This window comes from Parambassis ranga, chromosome 2 (assembly GCF_900634625.1).
Source record: "Parambassis ranga chromosome 2, fParRan2.1, whole genome shotgun sequence".
NCBI lineage: Eukaryota > Metazoa > Chordata > Actinopteri > Ambassidae > Parambassis > Parambassis ranga.
In genome coordinates, this window is record NC_041023.1 from 43,059,378 (window position 1) to 43,075,607 (window position 16,230).

Genomic DNA, 16,230 nt, shown 5'->3' on the forward strand with positions numbered 1-16,230 from the left:
CAAATAAGAGGCTTTTTGTCAATGTGAGCAGTGTTTTTTTGCCCCATTCTCATCGTCCTGAACATTTTAAAGAGCAGCTTTGAATCCATTCTGACAGAGAGCCACCATCTCTCCCCTCTGCTCTGCTCTCTGTTTCTGTCATATAACCATGGATACAGTAAGGCATCAGTAACACGCTTCACGCTGGTGTTCCACACGGCTGGTTGTCAAACCCCACCTGAATCTATAGCTCATAACACACACCTAACAAAACCTTGCTAACTGAAGCAGCAGAGGGAGGTTTAAGATTAGGAACAGAAGCAGAAAAACACGCAACAATTCAAAGGTAATACATTAAGGTGACTAAAGGACAGTTCCCTTTTCAGATTACATCACAGAGCATATTAGCAGGTTGTTAAGTAATAGCCAGGAAGTGTTTATAAAGCAAACCTGGCCATTAAAACCCCTGAGAATCCAGAAAATAAACACTGATAAGTCAAATATGATAAACTGGTTCTAACCTGATGGCTGTATGAGATTATTAAACACTCATATGTGCACAATGTTTTTCAAAAATATAACATATGACCTGGTTAATGATATAAGCATATAGACAGGATAAGGTGGTGGTTTCAAGTTTCAGCTCCTACAGTCTCTGACTCCGTCTACATCAGGAGATAAAGTATTTCAAGTGTTCAGGTCTTTGTTTTTTTAGCACCCTGAAGTGTCTTAAGAGTTTTCCATTTCGTCGTCGCCCTCTTTAGGTTTGCGTCGCTTGACTCTGGCCGGTGATCGGCTCCTCCGGTGACCTGCGCCGCCCCCAGTGGACACACTATCATCCACTTTGGGCACTTCTATGGCGTCCAGAGGGATGGAGGGTGAATTCATGTCGATGTCCTCCAACGATCCGGGCTGTGACTCCACGGAGGTCCTGGTAAACTGATGCAGAAGGGTAACGTCCTCCTTTTTGGGCTCCTCAGGGGTGAACTCCTCCACTGCATCTTCCAAGGCCGAGTCTGCACTCGGGGGTTTGCCATCGCCGTCTGAGTCTTCGGCGTCTGCCTCCTCTCCCTCGGTCACACAGACAGCAGCAGCTGTGCCCTGAGGGTCAAACAGTGAATCACAGCCTTAATTAGCTAAACTGTGTAATAATGGTGCGGTGAGTTACGAAGCTGATGGTTTAAATTAGCAGCAGACATCCATGTGCGGACGCTCTGTGGAGCTGCCAAGCAAAACAGATTTGTTCAGGCCGTCTAATTGGATGGTGAGATTATCTTTTCCCACAGGATTAGCGTTAGCTTTTAGGCTGCAGTGGGTCAGATTCCTCATCAGCAGGCGGCCTTGTTCAGGGACTCAAATAGACGCATGTGTCTAATTTTGAAGATGCCGTTTTGTGTTGCTTACCTCAGGTGTGGCTCCTTCTTCAGATGAGGCGCCGATTCCCTCCTCAAACCCCTCCACTGGAGTTGATTCTTCATTTGCTGCTCCCCCTTCCTCCTCCTCTTCCTCACAGTCTTCAGTTGTCTCTCCTTCACCTGTTGTTGCCTCCTTCACTGTCCCCTTGTCACTCTCCTCCTCCTCCTCCCCAGTTCCTGTCTCTCCTTCATTACCTCCTGTCTCATCTTCTCCTGTCTCCTCCTTTTCTTCATCAGCTGTGTTATCACTTGTTTCCTGTGCCTCCTCTTCCTCACCTGTCTCTACCTCTCCCTCTTCATCTCTATTACAGTGACACTGACATTCTTCCTCCTCTTCCTCTCCATTTTCCTCCCCGTCTGTTCCTCCCTCCTCCTCCTCCTCGTCCTCCTCTGCAATTGTCTCCTCTAAAACAATATCAGCTTTGATGTCCTCTTTGGTTTCCTCCTCCTCCTCCTCTTCCTCCTGGACTACCTCCAGATTCCTCCCCTCCTCATCTATAACCACACTGTCCCCCTTCACCTCCACAGGTGGAGGCACAGGGGCAGATGAAGGTGATGGGCTTTTCTTCAGCTGGAGTATCTTGAGGAGGTCAAACTCCATCATCACCGGAGCTTCAGCTGCCAGAGGGTTTGTTTTGAAAGGCCTAGCGGCCATTTTCTTGCGTACACATGCGTCACAGGGGCAGTACTCATCATCACTTCGCTGGTCACTAAACTCACCCGTCATCTCGCCGTCGCTGAGAGAGTCGGCTGTCATTGCTGATTGGTTTTTCATCACCTGAAAGAGAAATCAATCATTACTTGTTGATATTTATTTGGGTAAAATTCTTGCTGGCAGCGGTGGGATTCGAACCCACGCCCCCGAAGAGACTGGAGCCTTAATCCAGCGCCTTGGACCGCTCGGCCACACTACCTCTGCCTAGTTTAAAGAGGAGATGGGAGTTACCTTCAGCATTCGACGCCTCTTGTCTGTCATAGTGGACTCCCTAGAGAGGTTGGCTCCCTGCGGTGGCCGCGGTGACTTCCCCACTCTCCCAGCTCTGCTCTGAATCTTCCTCATCTCACGCTCGATGCTGCTCTGGATGCGCCGGCTCACCTCTTCCCTCAGCTCTGAGATCATAGTGTCCAGCATGAGGCTGTCTTCCAGGTCCCAGCGCACTTTGAACTCCGCCATGGCATTGATGTAGTGGTTCATGAACTGCTTCTCCAGCTTCTTCAGGAGTTGAAGCACCCACACCGGGTCAGGGTCTTGGGATAGTCTTTTGGATAAGGGTGCATGCACGACGGTTGGTGGCGTGCCTGAGCTGGAGTCCTCCAGCTGCTCTTGCTCATTGTCAGTGGGGGATTTGAAGCTGTCGTTGGCAGAGCTTTTGTCTGATGATGAAGGGTTCTCTGTGGCTTTTGGGCTGTCTAAACTCTGAGGAACTGTACTTTGTTCCTCACTCTGTTCCTCAGATGTGTCTGCCTTGGCTTCCTCTGCTTCATCCTCATTTTCCTTCACCTCCTCCTCTTCTTCAACCTTCCCCTGTGCCTCATCCTCATGCAGAGATTCTGTCTCTTTCGGAGGTGTTTCCTCTCCTCCCTGATTTTCGTTCTCCTTCCCTGATCCACCGGAGCCGCTGCTCATACCCACCCCAGACGATGATTGCGGCGGCGTCACTTGTTCTGCTCCACTATCCTTGGCTTCCTTGGCCCCAAGGTCCCTGGGTTCAGTAAGCCAGAGGGACTGAAGGATGGCCATGATGTCTTCATACTGCTGGTTGTGGTGCTTCTGTGGGTAAGAACCAGGGCTCACTGCGGGCTCAATGAGCTGCAGCTGGGCTAAACAGTCCAGAAGTCCCCTGGCTGATGTGCTCAGTCTGCGACCATAAACCGGAGACACCTACACAACACAGCAAATGTTAGGGATAGGTTAAAAAACTCAGATTTACAGGATGAGTTTACAGTGACTTACCTCTGGCAGGCTGCGGCATCGACCCAGCGAAGAGGTCAGAAGAACCTTCATCACAGCAGTAGAGGAATGCCAGTTCCTGGGCAGAGAATCACTGCTCAGCAACGGGGCGTTGGTGTGAGGAGTCCCTACAGCCTCAGCAGGATCTGCACTCTCCTCCTCCTCCTGTGCTACATCACAGTTTTCTTCATCCTTTTTCTCTTCCTCCTCAGGCTCAACTTTCTCCTCCTTTTCTGCATTCTCATCTTGGGGCATCCCCTCATCCTCATTCAACTCATCATCCAGTTCCAGCATGCTGCTGTCAGCAGGAATGCTTCGCAGCCAGTCACTGACGACCTCATTAGGGGAGGCGTTGGGCAGATAGGTGGGTGTGAGCTCCAGCACCCCCTCCCTGCTCCTCGGACGGCTCTCACTTTTTTTGCTCTGGGATTTGCTGGATTTGGACTGCTGGCTGGGTGGACGTGCAGCGCCCATGGTTTCCTTCAGCAGGTCGGCAGCAGACAGGGAGTGAGACAGAGTGCTTTCACTGCCTGTTTCCACTTTGCTGCAGGGTCTGGAGCTGTGTGACGGGCTGGAAGACTTGACGGGGGCTTCTTTCTTCTGAGACTTAGATGATTTGACACTTCCACTCTCACTTCCTGCTGTGGATTTGGCGCTGTGGCTTTTGACAGGAGTCAGATGGTCTGATTTGGCTGGTTCTGAGACTTTTATTTTGGACTGAGAGTGAGCTGAAGTGGCTGAGTCAGGCCTGAGAGGCATCAGTGTGTTATTTGCTGACTTTGCAGATGATTTGTTCCGAACCTTCGTGCTAGCCGATGACATTGCAGAGGAGGTCCTGTTGTCGGGGGCTGCCAGGTTGCTCACAGACTTGACACTTTGTGTTTCAACATCTTTTCCAACTTCAGCTGAAAGTTTGTCTTTAGACTTTAGCTGACCTGATTTAACACTACAGTTACAACATGACTTGTGAGACTTGCTGCTTTTGACTGAAACGACGCTGCCGGCTCTGTCTGTGTTCTGCTCTGCTTCTTCTTCACCTGCGCCTGGCGTTTTAATCGTGGGGATATCGACTGTTGGAGGACTGTGACTGTCAGCTTCTTTTGCGCTCTCAGTGTTTTTGTGCACAGAAACACTGGACTTAACACTCTCTGACTCCTCCTGGTCCTCAGGCAGACCCAGAGAGACAGATCCAGATGAGTTTCTGCTCAAAGGTTCCTCTGTGCCTGCTGACTCTCTCCCCTGTCTTTTAGAGGAGGATGAGCGGATGCTGGCTGCTTGCTCTGAGGCTTCCTTCGTTTCCTCTCTCTCCTTTTCTTCCGTTGCTTTTTCTGATGTGGCTCTGCAGCTACATTTGGAGCGGCCGGATTTAGCAGAAGCTGTGGAGCGGACTGATAGGGCGCTGGGCCCTCTTGCCTCTCCAGCACCAGGCCCAGGCAGCAGCTGTTGCACAGGTGACTGAGATGGAGGTTTGGGGGAGCGGCTGCGTGCTGAACGTGCCCTCTTGGGGGACAGAGTTTGGCCAGCAGATCTACTTTCTGGTTCACCATCAGCTTCTGCTGTTGTGTGATGATTGGACTGTTTTGATGCAGCGCTCAGTGCTCTCTCATTTCCTTCCTCATCAACCTGTTCTGGTGTTTTAATGGTGACTATGTTTGGACTCTTGGCAGACCTGTGAGAAGTTTTGGACTTTGCAGACATGGCGCTTGCCACCCGCTCTTCAGTTTCAGCATTTGGACTGGGAGATGCAGCCTTGTGGTTTGACTTCTGGGACTTGGAGGACTTAGCGGAGGTGTGTGATCTCCCTGACATGGCACTGGGGGCTCTATCCTCCTCCATGCCATCCACCGCCTCTGTCTTTGAGTTGTGAGACTTTGCAGAGGCAGCTGATCTAACTGATAAAGCGCTGGCAGCCCGTTCCTCAGCTTTTTCGGATTTAGACGACAATTGACTTTCAGGCCTCGGCTGTGTTTCCTCTTCTTCAATTTCTTTTTCTTCTGCTACGTTTGAGCTTGGAGACACTGCCTTTTCAGTACAGTGGGACTTCATTGACTTTGTAGACTTGTTTGATTTCACTGATCTCCCAGACATCTGACTTGCTGCCCTCACCTCTCCGTCTTCCACAGCCTCTGACCTGGGAGAAAGTGACCTTTCCTGGGCCTTAGTGGACTTATTGGATTTATTAGACTTGGCAGACATTGCACTTGCTGCTCTTTCCTCAGTTTCTAGCTCTCCTGTTGCCTCTACAGTGACCTCCTCTGCTGCCTCTTCACCTGGTGATGCAGCTTTAGCACAATGACTGCAGGTGGACTTGTGAGACTTGGCTGAAACATTTGATTTAGCTGATGCGACACTGTCAGGTCTTTCAGCCTTCCCAGACTTGGCAGAAACATTTGATTTAGCTGATGCGACACTGTCAGGTCTTTCAGCCTTCCCAGACTTGGCAGAAACATTTGATTTAGCTGATGCGACACTGTCAGGTCTTTCAGCCTTCCCAGACATGGCAGAAACATTTGACCTAACAGAGAGGCTGCTGGGAGCTCTGTTGTTTAACTCATCCTCTTCCACAGCTGTGTTGTCAGTTGGGGATGCGACTTTGGAGCCTGACTGACAGTTGGACTTATGAGACTTGACCGAAGCCCCCGATCTGGCTGACAGGGAGCTGGCTGCTCGCTCAGCTGCGTTATCTCCCTCTGCTTCCTCTCTTGAGCTGTTCTCAGGCGCTTCCCTTGTGCTTTTGTGAGACTTGCAGGATTTGGCAGACATTGCACTGGGGCTTCTCTCGTCCTGTTTTTCACAGGCAGATCTGTGTGATCTGTTGGACCTGTGGCTTTTGGCTGATGCAGCACTTGGGGCCCTCTCTTCCTCTGCGTTTGATGTTCTGGATGCTCTGCCTTCTAGGACATTTGAAACGGCGGAGAGGCGGCCATGATTGGTGAGGTTGGATTTGTTGGATTGTGTCGAGACATCGGAAGCAGTGTCTTCGTTGCCTTCGTCTTGGTTTGGAGATGCTCGGTTGGACTGATTGGACCTCTCAGAGGTCACGCTGCGTTTGCAGCCTCCACATTTTGAGCACACGCTGGATGCTGCTGACTGCTGAGAGTGTGCTGTGGGACTGGACAAGCGGCTAACAGCACTCTTCATCCTTTCACCCTCATCCTCAGCAACCTCTTCCTCTTTTTTAGAGGTGGAGCTGAGGGCTCTGTCCACTTCATCTGCTCCACATTGACAGGAGGAGGCAGCAGATACTGCCCTGCTTCCTCTCTCCTCATCTTTGTCGTTTTTGTTGGGAGAGATGCTGCTTGTTGGATTTTCATTCAGCTGAGTGTCAGGGGTTGGGGTCAGCTCGTTGCTATGGCTGCACTGTGAGACACTGGGCGGGAGATCATCCTCATCATCGTCCTGGTCCTCCTTCAGTGACTGAAGGACATGTGAGGAGGTGCTGACTGCAGACAGCGGACGTTCTGCGTCGTCTTCCACTGCCATTAACTCCCCCTCCACCGACTTTCTGCTGAGAGGTCGTAGGCTGTTGTCCATGGCGACCACTTCGCTCCGACTGCAGCATCGGCTCACTTTGCAGACCTCTACGTGGGTGTCTCCATTCTGCTCCACTTCCACGCTGTGCTCAACCTGCTCTGTCACACACATCTCCTCCTGCACCAGCTGGCTTTGCTCTGAACCTGAGCCACCTCCACAGCTGGACAGTCGTGCCCGGCAACGCACCACCCTTCTGGAATTACAAGAGGAAGAGGAGCTGGAGGAGTGTGTGTGTCTCACCATAGTGTGTGTGTGGCTGGATCTATGTGGCGGTGGGACAGGAGGCTGTTTGTGGCTGTGAGCAGGGTTTTCCCACAGATCATACTGCTGCTCCTGTCTCTGGTAGCAGCAGGGGCAGCGGTTCCCCTCCATCGAGCACGGCAGGGGCTGGCTGGAGTAGTCCACACCCTCTGGGTCAATTGAGTCAGGGTCAGAGCAGCTCTCTGATTGGCCCGGCTGCAGGTAGTGGGGCTGGGCCTCGCTCAGAGGGCAGCACTCATTGGTCAGAGATGGTGATTTCTTAATTTGAGTTGACCACTGAAGGGTCTCGTCATTCTGGAGACGGAAACGCACCCTCATCTCCACTGAGAGGCTGCCATCTTTGTTGACTAGAACACGTTTCTCAATATCGTCGTTCATGATAGCAGGTCTAGCCTGGGAGCAGGTACTGACTCCATTGCCGTAGGACTTTTCAGATGACAAAGAGAAACGGGCAGAGCGGGTTGAGGAATCAGATCGGGGGTGGATGATGCTCTTTTTGGTTTCCAGACCAAAGTTAACTGAAAGAACAAAGGAGAGGAACATTTCAGATACGTCTGTATGTTGTGGATTCACCTTGTATTCACACTTTGACCTGATAACTCACCGTTTTTCTTGCTCTCATGTCCTTCACTGTACTCGCTTGCTCTGGAGTGAGCTCCGTGAGGGGGGGACCGCAATCCTTGGGTACCAGGAGATCGAGCCCCGTTTCCAGGAGTGCGGGGACCAAGACCAGGAGACCTGTTGCCCAGACCAGGCAGTTTTTCTTCTGAGCTTTTCTTTATGAAGTTTATCAGCATTGGGCTGAAGGCTTCCCGGCCGACACACACCAGCGCACTGGGGCACGTCATCAGGGTTTGCACACTGTCAATCTAAAAACACAGTGTCAAGAGGATTGAACACACTCCATGCTGTAAGCACACATTCAGATATCACCTCTTACCCTGCGTCCCTCTGCTGTGTAGAGCTTGCGGACGTGAAACTGCATCACCTCAGACACCTCATCCAGAAAGGCTCGTAGGCTCCTGGTGGACCTCCTGGTCAGCACTATGCTCCTCCTCATCCCTGGTTCTGTGTTCTTCACCAGCAGGATGCGCCTCTGTCTGTACGGCAGATGGCCTGGTGGTGTAGCAGATGAGGATTCAGGCCGCTGGGGCCTCCGGCTGTGATGGTACCAGATGCCTGGACGTTTGCTGACCAGCTCCATGTTTATTGGCTTAGCATGGCGCCGGTCCGAACAGAGGTAGCAGCCACCATCCTGGAGCTGCTCCAGGTGTTGGATAGCGTGAGTGCCGCGGGGGGTTGTCACGGTCCGCACACCAAACGGCAACGGCACCTAAACACAGATACATATATATTTGTACATATTGGTTCAGGAAAAGATGGACGTCACAGAGCTAATCCAAAAAAGGAAAAGTTAAAAGTGAAGCGCACATGGATCTTCAAAAGGAAACCCAGCCCACAAACCTTTTGTGAAAGGTCATCCAGCAGGGCATCGAAGCATTTGAAGCTGCGCTTGTGGATGGCCATCCTGATGCCCCCAAACTGGACGTCGCCGCTTTTGTAGAAGGTGATGCGCTTGGCTGGGGTGGCTGTGGTCACGTGGGCAAGGCGTGGAGCAGGGAGGGGCGAGGCATGTTTATGCGGGGGCCGGGGGTCCCACAATCTTGTCTGCACCGAATGCATGATGGGGTGTCACACACACCTGTGTAGGCAAACACACAATACATGAAACACTTTCACTAGTTATAATCAGTGTTTACCTGTAAGCTTTCCTCCGCCTGCTATTTTTAGTGAAGTGGCCTAGCACACATGCTGCAATCCTATTTGGCACAGACGTACGGAGTTTCTGTCCTGCTTCTGCACAAACCTGTTTGCATAATATACAGTATTTCTTTTTAATTTGTCACAAACAGCTGAAAGTAAACTGTACAACAAAACACAAAGATCATCCCTGAAGTGCAGACAATCAGCCAACAGTTCAATCATTAGCAGAGTGTGAATAATGTGACCTCTGGCTGTAAAAAAAAAAGTTATTATTATCAGGCAGCTTAGTGGACTTTGAGGATGAACCTGAGGACAAATCAGTGCTCCAACGTGACACTATGCTTCTTAATCCCTCTTCAGCTCCATCTGTCTTCACAGCTTTGCACCTAAAATGTTATCTTGCCGCACAATATTTTAAAAATAACACTAATCGGTGTCAACATTACATAAAGAGGGTGCTTTTCCTGGTCAAATAGAGGCCTCATTTTTAACATTCGGGTTTAAATCGTTCTGCTTTTAACAGGCAGCTTAATCCAACAACATGTCAACTTAAATACATTCAGTTCTGTTTTATTTTTCATTGTTTCATTCCTTCCCAAGGTTAGAAGTAGTGATTATTTTCTTTCACGGTGATATCAGCCTCACACACCACAACATTTTCTCATTTCAGAAACTAGACCTGCTTTAAACATCCACATTTTTAAGACCGATTGATGTACTTACAGCTCTACAGTCATCAACTAATCAATTAATGTTCTGTTTGAGCCATTATTGATTAGTTGGAGCACTTTTTTTCAACAAAAAAAGCAGCAACATCATCTATACCTGGAGAAGGACAAAGATTAGATTAACCCTTTAAAATAAAGAACCACAGCTACTACTTACATATTCAGGAAACATGGTCCAAAGAGATGCGGGAAAGCTGCAGAGAAATGTCTGGATATCTATGCTCGGTCTGAGACAGACCAGGACTTTCCTAGAGAACATATGAGTGTATAAGTGCGTGCATGAATCTCCACAGCAGAGCCCCTGATTCCTCGGCTCTCTGTGTAAAATGGCAGTCAGTAATCAGGTGCAAAAAAAGGCAGAGGGAGAAGGGGGGTGGATGGAGAGAGAGGAGAAACGAGGAGACAGGAGAAGGCAGGAGGGGCAAGGCTAAGGATAGAATGAAAAGCCTACTTAAGAACCTCAGTGTGTGTGTGTGTGTGTGGAAGAAGAAGGAGGGGGTTGCTATGGCGAGACAATGAGACAAGTGATTTTCTTATGCACCTGACCAGGCCAAGAAGCAAATGATAATTACCAATTTAGACTGAACAGACATGTAATAATCAAAGGCCGGAGCATGAGAGATAAAACGTTTCCGACTGAAGTGAAACGACAGATAAAGTTCAGCTGAAATTGCACAGGTTTATTTTAAAAACTAAACCTGCCTTTATGTCACACACAGGATTGTAATTACAGACAATCTGTCTGACAGCAGGGTGCCTCCTGTCCACAAATCACTGAAGCACCGACTGCTCCTCCTGAACAGTGTCACAGCAGACAGGACATCCAAACAGGCCATTAACCGTGAGTAAAAAACTTATATTTACACATTTTCTTTCATATTTCTGTCAGTACCGTGTATATGTCGGATTTATTTGTGTAAGATAAACTCCATTTATGACCTAATAATGTTGTATTCTCATTTCATTGTACAAATTATTGCATAATTATTATAATTCAATCTTATGTAACTACTTATTTAATCTCCTTCGTGCTTTAATGAGATGGAGAGAAAGAGTAGGTGGACCTCAGGGAATCTTGGGTAGACAGGAAGTCGGGGATGAGTAGTTCCTGTGTTGACAGGAGCAAGTAAGGAATATTCCTCATGGACAAACCATCATGTATGAATATTGTGTGTGTGTGTGTGTGTGAGCATTCAGGCGGACATCTGAATCCTGCAGGAATAAGTTCATCTCTTTTAAAGTGTAAAACATAAAGCCAACACAGTGTTCTGTAATGTCAAACAGATTCAACAGATTATGTGATGTGTGGCCTACTTTTGGAGATCCACTCCCTCCTCTGCTCAATCCCCTCCTGCCTCTTATCCCATAAGCAGGTGTGTGACTCACAACTGGATCATACACACAAATACATACAAAGGAAACACACTGTAAAAGGAAATGCACAGCTTATCACACCCTCACCAAAACACACACACACACAAACACAGGAGTTCGCCTGTAAAGCAACAGGTGTAAAAAGAAAAACATGAAAGAGATTAAATCTTACCAATATGAACGCATTCCGAGAAGAAGCAGAAAATGTAAAGATGGCTGTCGATTATTACAGATCCTGATAGATACTATTTTAATGAATTAACTCGGGTGTAGTCCTCACGAGCAGCACTGGCCATGAACCGAGCCGCTCCGACCGCGCTGCGCCTTCAGATTCCCATCGTGGATATGATGCGCGCATGTTCAGGCATGCGCCAAGTCAGCAGATTAAAGACCGGAAGCGCGCTGATTTACACTTCCACAGTAACACCAAGCACCTCATAACAACACAAAAGTTCTGTTTAAGCTTTATTGTGTCTGTAATTAAAATACTTCTTAAAAAAAAAGAACTCAAATATGCGCACATGGCGCACAGGGTCAAAAATAGTTAATTTTTTAAACATAGAACCGGAAACTAACAACTACAGACTCATTTGGATAACTTACGTTAACTTATCATCTCTTCTTTGTTCGTTATTATTGGAAAACAAGAGGAGAAGAAGAGAAGAAGAGGAGTGGGATACGTGCTAAAGAGGATTAGGCCTGTCTGAGCCATCTGTGGCCCCGCACTCATAAGCCTATAGGCTACATGACCACTTAGCAGACAAGCTCAAAAAACAGAAAAAAAATAATTTATTTATTAACATATTATTTATATAATTAATATTTTATAATATGTTATGATATATATATTATATTTGTTTATAAGTTATTAGATTGCCAGAAAACCTGAATTCCTCTCATTCCTTCAGCCGCTGTACGTCACGCGTACACATGCAGGGGACGTCATTGCGTCAGCAGACCCTGCTGAGTCCGTCTCCAATGGCAACCAAGAGCGCCTGCCTTTTGTTTATGAAGGATGGCGTCCCTCTCGGAGAGTGAAATAGCGCAGATAGCGAAGCTTCAGGTAGGCAAGCACTAAAATGACACATTAAAGTCTGACTTAAATGAGTTCAAACGAAAGTTATACTTTAGTGGTGCCTTGAACTGATGTCAGAAATATTATAACTTAACTAAAACATGAGCTAACTGGCTTCGATGAGGAGTTAGCTTAAAGCTATGTTCCCCATAAAACAGTGTTGAGTGTTGCGTTTCCTATTAGCCTCTTTTCTTTTTTTTCAAACTAGTAGATAATGTTCCCATATACTGAAATACCTGATTTGGTTACAGTTAGCTTAGCAAAAGGTCAGTTTACAGCTACCTATGCTTAATTTGTCTCATTTTTTGCTAATGTGCTTCTTTGCTAAATTATGTAAGGCAATTTGCCATAGTAAAGTAAATAATAATAAAGTCACTACATTTGTGTTGACATTATAAATTAATATAAATATAACTGAAACAATGTAGGGACACAGAAATATCACAGCAGATTCAAGAAGTGGTTTTAAAAATGTTTGGATTATATGCTATAGTCAAATCTGACAGAATGCACGATTCTTGCTCATGTGTTTGTATGAATGTATTTTCAGAGAGATGCTGGTGTGCAGACACTCAGCTGTCACTTCTCCTGGCCTGACTCCTGTGATGAACTGCAATGCCTCCATCAAGAGTTTGTGTATGATGTTGCGATGTTTGCAGCAGACTGTGGTTTCCCCTGGACTAATGTGATCGGAGCAGCCCAGATAGCCAAGGATATCTTCCCACAGCTGCATGGTCAGAGCAGATAACAGTGCTTTTACCTTGAGGTTGTGAGCACGCATTCGTCTTCTCAGATTTCTTTCTGTCTTCTTCCCATCAGATCATGACGTGCACAAATTGTTCTCCCTGTTGAGAGACATATTCTGTAAATTTTTACCAAAGCTAACTCCTGTGCACCAACGTGAGTTCAGCCGGTACCTCATAGACACCTGCACCACCAGACGGAGGCTTTTCCAGGCGGTGGTAGGTGGTGCAGCCAACATGTCCATTGCTCAGCTGCACTTGGAGATTCAGCTGCCACCCACACCTTGCCCTCTAGCACAGGTAAGCAAACCCCAATCAGACAGCGACTATTTATGTTTCCATCTTTATCTCAGTTTCTGAGTGTCCCTTGCAGGGCATAGATCTGCATGAGTGGGAGACTCAACAGCACGAAGCTCGACTCATCTCGACCCTGCAGCAGAAGGAGGAAGAGCTAAGGTGTCTCAGGGAAGGGTCAGGGATCTGTCTGGGCGAGGTCAATGTTCCAGAGGATGGAAATCTGGACCAACAGGTAGGACTCAAACACTAAAATGAGAAAAATATTTTGAAAATGCCCTTCATTACTTTACTAACATTGTTTCCTGCTCTCTGTGTAGGGTATTTTGGAGCTGGTCCAAGCAGAAGTGAAAGCCAAAGAAGGCCAGGTACAGGAGAGACTAAACCAAGAAGCTGCTCTGCTCAGTGACATCCTGCAGCTCAAACTGCAGCTCTCTGCTTTTGCCACTGAGGGGCAGCAGGATACTGATCCATCCAACACAGGTCCCACCAGCCCAGACCCAGACACACCTCAGGCAGAGAGAAAAGACTAAAACAGAGAAGCAGTCTGGAAAGGCTGCAGGACCACAGTGAATGATAAGGTATTTGTTGGACCTTTGGGCATTCTGATGTGCTGTTTATCATGTTAAAAAAAAGATAAGACAGTAAAACTGGTCTATCAGAAGGATTTATTTTTTTATTTTTTTTAAGTCGTCCTTCTGATTTGACAAAAGCTGAAAGAGCATAAATAACATAAACATAAAAAACACATCATCTAGTCTTCATTCAACACTTGATTTCAAGACAAACAACTGATAATGCATCTTTAGCACTGAGGCTGCAGCTTCTAGAAAACAACACACGAAATAATTTAAATATAAATGAAATAAAACAACCAGGTGGCAAAGCACTAACAAAACTGCAGCTGCAAACCACAGTGTCCCTGCAGTAGTACTGTTTGTAGGGTTCCCACTCTCCACAATAACAGCACCAGAGGTAAAGCCATTCAGTGTTACAGTACATGACCAGTTGGGAGTGCAGCTTTTACTAAAAGCCAACTGGTTCTGAGGAAGGCAGGAGCATACAGCAGGCTGTTAGCTTACTTACAAATACATTCATTTAGAGAGAATGACAGATGCAAACTCTAATTAAATATGGTAATGGAATGTCTTTTTTAGCCTCTGGTATCAATTGTTTTGTGGATATACTGTCTAAGACTTTTTAAGACTTTTAAGTGTAATGATGTCACATTCTCTTTTTAAATAAAGCTTTGTAAAGAGTTGCTACCTAAATGCTGCAGGAGGCTCAGTTAGCTTGTGCCAGCTGGTTTCCCAGTGTGATGTGACTCAGCATGGTCTGCACTAGCTCTGGGAGGTCATACTCGTGCTTCCAGCCCCAGTCCCGCCTCGCTGCGCTGTCCTCCAACGCCATTGGCCAGCTGTCCGCTGCAAAGACACAAAGGCACAGATATTTGATGACAGTGTCAGATTCCTCCATTTATTCTTCCAGAAATCTTACCTATGGCCTGCCGGACTGGATCCACATTGTAGGTAACCTTGAGGTCAGGAAGGACTTTCTTAATCTCCTGTGTGAGCTCCTGTGGCGTGAAGCTCATGGCGTTGATATTGTAAGTGCGACTGATAAGTGTGTCTGCAGGAGCCTCCAGGAAGTCTACAGTAGCCCTGACACAGTCATCTGGGCAGGAGAAAGGATACACAGTGTCAAACAGAGGAGAAGATGTATCCAGAGCTTTTACTTAAGCAGGTCTGGCATACCGATGTACATCATAGGAAGGCGTGTGTTGTTGCTCAGGTTGCACTCAAAATGGCCAGTCTTCACAGCTGCGTGGAAGATCTGGACGGCATAGTCTGAGAAAAAGACAACTGATCACATGATTTACTGTCACCTCAAATTCCAACTTAAACCTAAAAACATTAAGGTGGGCTGCGACTTTACCAGGTCCGTCTCAGATGTGGACCTCACCTGTGGTTCCTCCTCCAGGCTGGGAGTCGGCTGAGATGATGCCTGGATACCTGAGACAGCGGAAATCCAACCCGAACCTGTGGTGATAGTACTGAGAGACGTAGATAGGAAAGGGATCAGGCAACGTCCATTTTTATCAATCTTCGCTGTGTCTTTGTGAATGTATGTGTCTCACCTCACCCATGAGCTCTGCATGGACCTTGGACACGCCATAGATGGTGCGTGGTCTCTGTACACACAGCTCAGGTGTGGGGTCCCTGGGGGAGGACGGACCGAAGGCACCGATCGTGCTGGGGACAAACACACGCAGACCATGTTCGGTTGCAATATCTAATATGTTATGGAGACCTATAGAGAGAGAGAGAGTCTGTGTATGTCAGGATGACTCCAAATACATCTGTCTTCAGGAGTTTCACAGATATACATATACAGTATAAGCGTGTACCTGTGATGTTGACCTCTTTGGCCAGAGCAACGTTATCCTCTCCCACTGCAGACAGCACAGCTGAGTAATGAACCAGCCAGCTGATGTTGTTGTTGACCACGATCTCCCTGAGATTCTTAAAGTCCAGGATGTCTGAGAAGATGAATGGGCCTGTGGAGGACACACGCACACAATGATTAACGTGTCTGAGCAGCCATCTGAGGAAACATTAACCCAGAGAGCAGAGATGTAGGTCCATATGTTTTGCATTTTCTTAGCCCAAATGAGAACCCCAAAAGGGAAAATCATGACAACAAAGGAGGGGATACATAAATTCAAAGATGGAATCAGAAATGTACACACCATCATGGTAGACGTGGTTAGGAGGTTTCCGGATGTCAGAAAGGATCACGTTGTTTTTTCCAAATCGCTCCCTGAGCGTGAAACATCAGCATCAGTTCTTAAATTGCTGTTCACAAATGTCAGAATATACCATTTCTGTCCAGCAGGTGTCACCATCTTAATAAGACAAGCTGTGTAAATCCATTTGGAACAGTTTATGCAAGCTCCCTACCTCAACAATTTGGCAAGACCCACACCCAGCTGTCCAAGCCCTCCTATATTGATAAAAAAAAGAGAGGGAGGAAAGTGAGCTACCTTACTCCTAATAACACTGTTTATTTTTGTATAATAGAACAGGGAGTAACATAACCAGTGATGAGGACT

At 47.3% G+C, this 16,230-nt stretch overlaps 3 protein-coding genes and 1 non-coding gene across 5 annotated transcripts in view; 1 reads left to right on the plus strand and 3 right to left on the minus strand.

The window, feature by feature from the left end:
* Positions 1–626: 626 nt before the first annotated feature.
* On the minus strand, positions 627–11,230 carry rp1l1a (rp1 like 1a). Its single transcript, XM_028419833.1, has 8 exons — positions 11,179–11,230; positions 8,605–8,842; positions 8,081–8,473; positions 7,745–8,009; positions 3,349–7,658; positions 2,341–3,276; positions 1,384–2,172; positions 627–1,080 (listed from the first exon to the last, which is right to left on the minus strand). Exons 2-8 carry the CDS (start codon positions 8,821–8,823, stop codon positions 709–711), a joined length of 7,284 nt encoding a protein of 2,427 aa, XP_028275634.1. The 5' UTR covers positions 8,824–8,842; positions 11,179–11,230; the 3' UTR covers positions 627–708.
* trnal-aag (transfer RNA leucine (anticodon AAG)) lies at positions 2,227–2,308 on the minus strand. Its single transcript has one exon. It is a non-coding gene; the product is annotated as a tRNA-Leu (tRNA).
* A 762-nt stretch (positions 11,231–11,992) lies between the features above and the next one.
* c2h8orf74 (chromosome 2 C8orf74 homolog) lies at positions 11,993–13,651 on the plus strand. Its single transcript, XM_028419845.1, has 5 exons — positions 11,993–12,069; positions 12,632–12,815; positions 12,901–13,124; positions 13,198–13,353; positions 13,439–13,651. The coding sequence occupies exons 1-5, from the start codon at positions 12,022–12,024 to the stop codon at positions 13,649–13,651; spliced, it is 825 nt and encodes a 274-aa protein (XP_028275646.1). The 5' UTR covers positions 11,993–12,021.
* Positions 13,652–13,890: 239 nt separating this feature from the next.
* LOC114431691 (L-threonine 3-dehydrogenase, mitochondrial-like) overlaps positions 13,891–16,230 on the minus strand; it is a 3,484-nt gene continuing 1,144 nt past the window's right edge. Inside the window, exons 2-10 of one of the 2 annotated variants that reach the window (XM_028399280.1) lie at positions 16,217–16,230; positions 16,079–16,121; positions 15,868–15,938; positions 15,526–15,675; positions 15,261–15,370; positions 15,081–15,171; positions 14,873–14,965; positions 14,616–14,792; positions 13,891–14,542 (exon numbers count right to left, since the gene is read on the minus strand). The exon at positions 16,217–16,230 is cut by the window's right edge and continues 181 nt beyond it. In XM_028399280.1, the coding sequence (XP_028255081.1) occupies positions 14,403–14,542; positions 14,616–14,792; positions 14,873–14,965; positions 15,081–15,171; positions 15,261–15,370; positions 15,526–15,675; positions 15,868–15,938; positions 16,079–16,121; positions 16,217–16,230 (889 nt within the window). In that variant the 3' untranslated portion in view covers positions 13,891–14,402. Of the gene's footprint in view, positions 14,543–14,615; positions 14,793–14,872; positions 14,966–15,080; positions 15,172–15,255; positions 15,429–15,525; positions 15,676–15,867; positions 15,939–16,078; positions 16,122–16,216 lie in introns of both variants that reach the window. The other variant, XM_028399279.1, reaches the window with a different exon arrangement.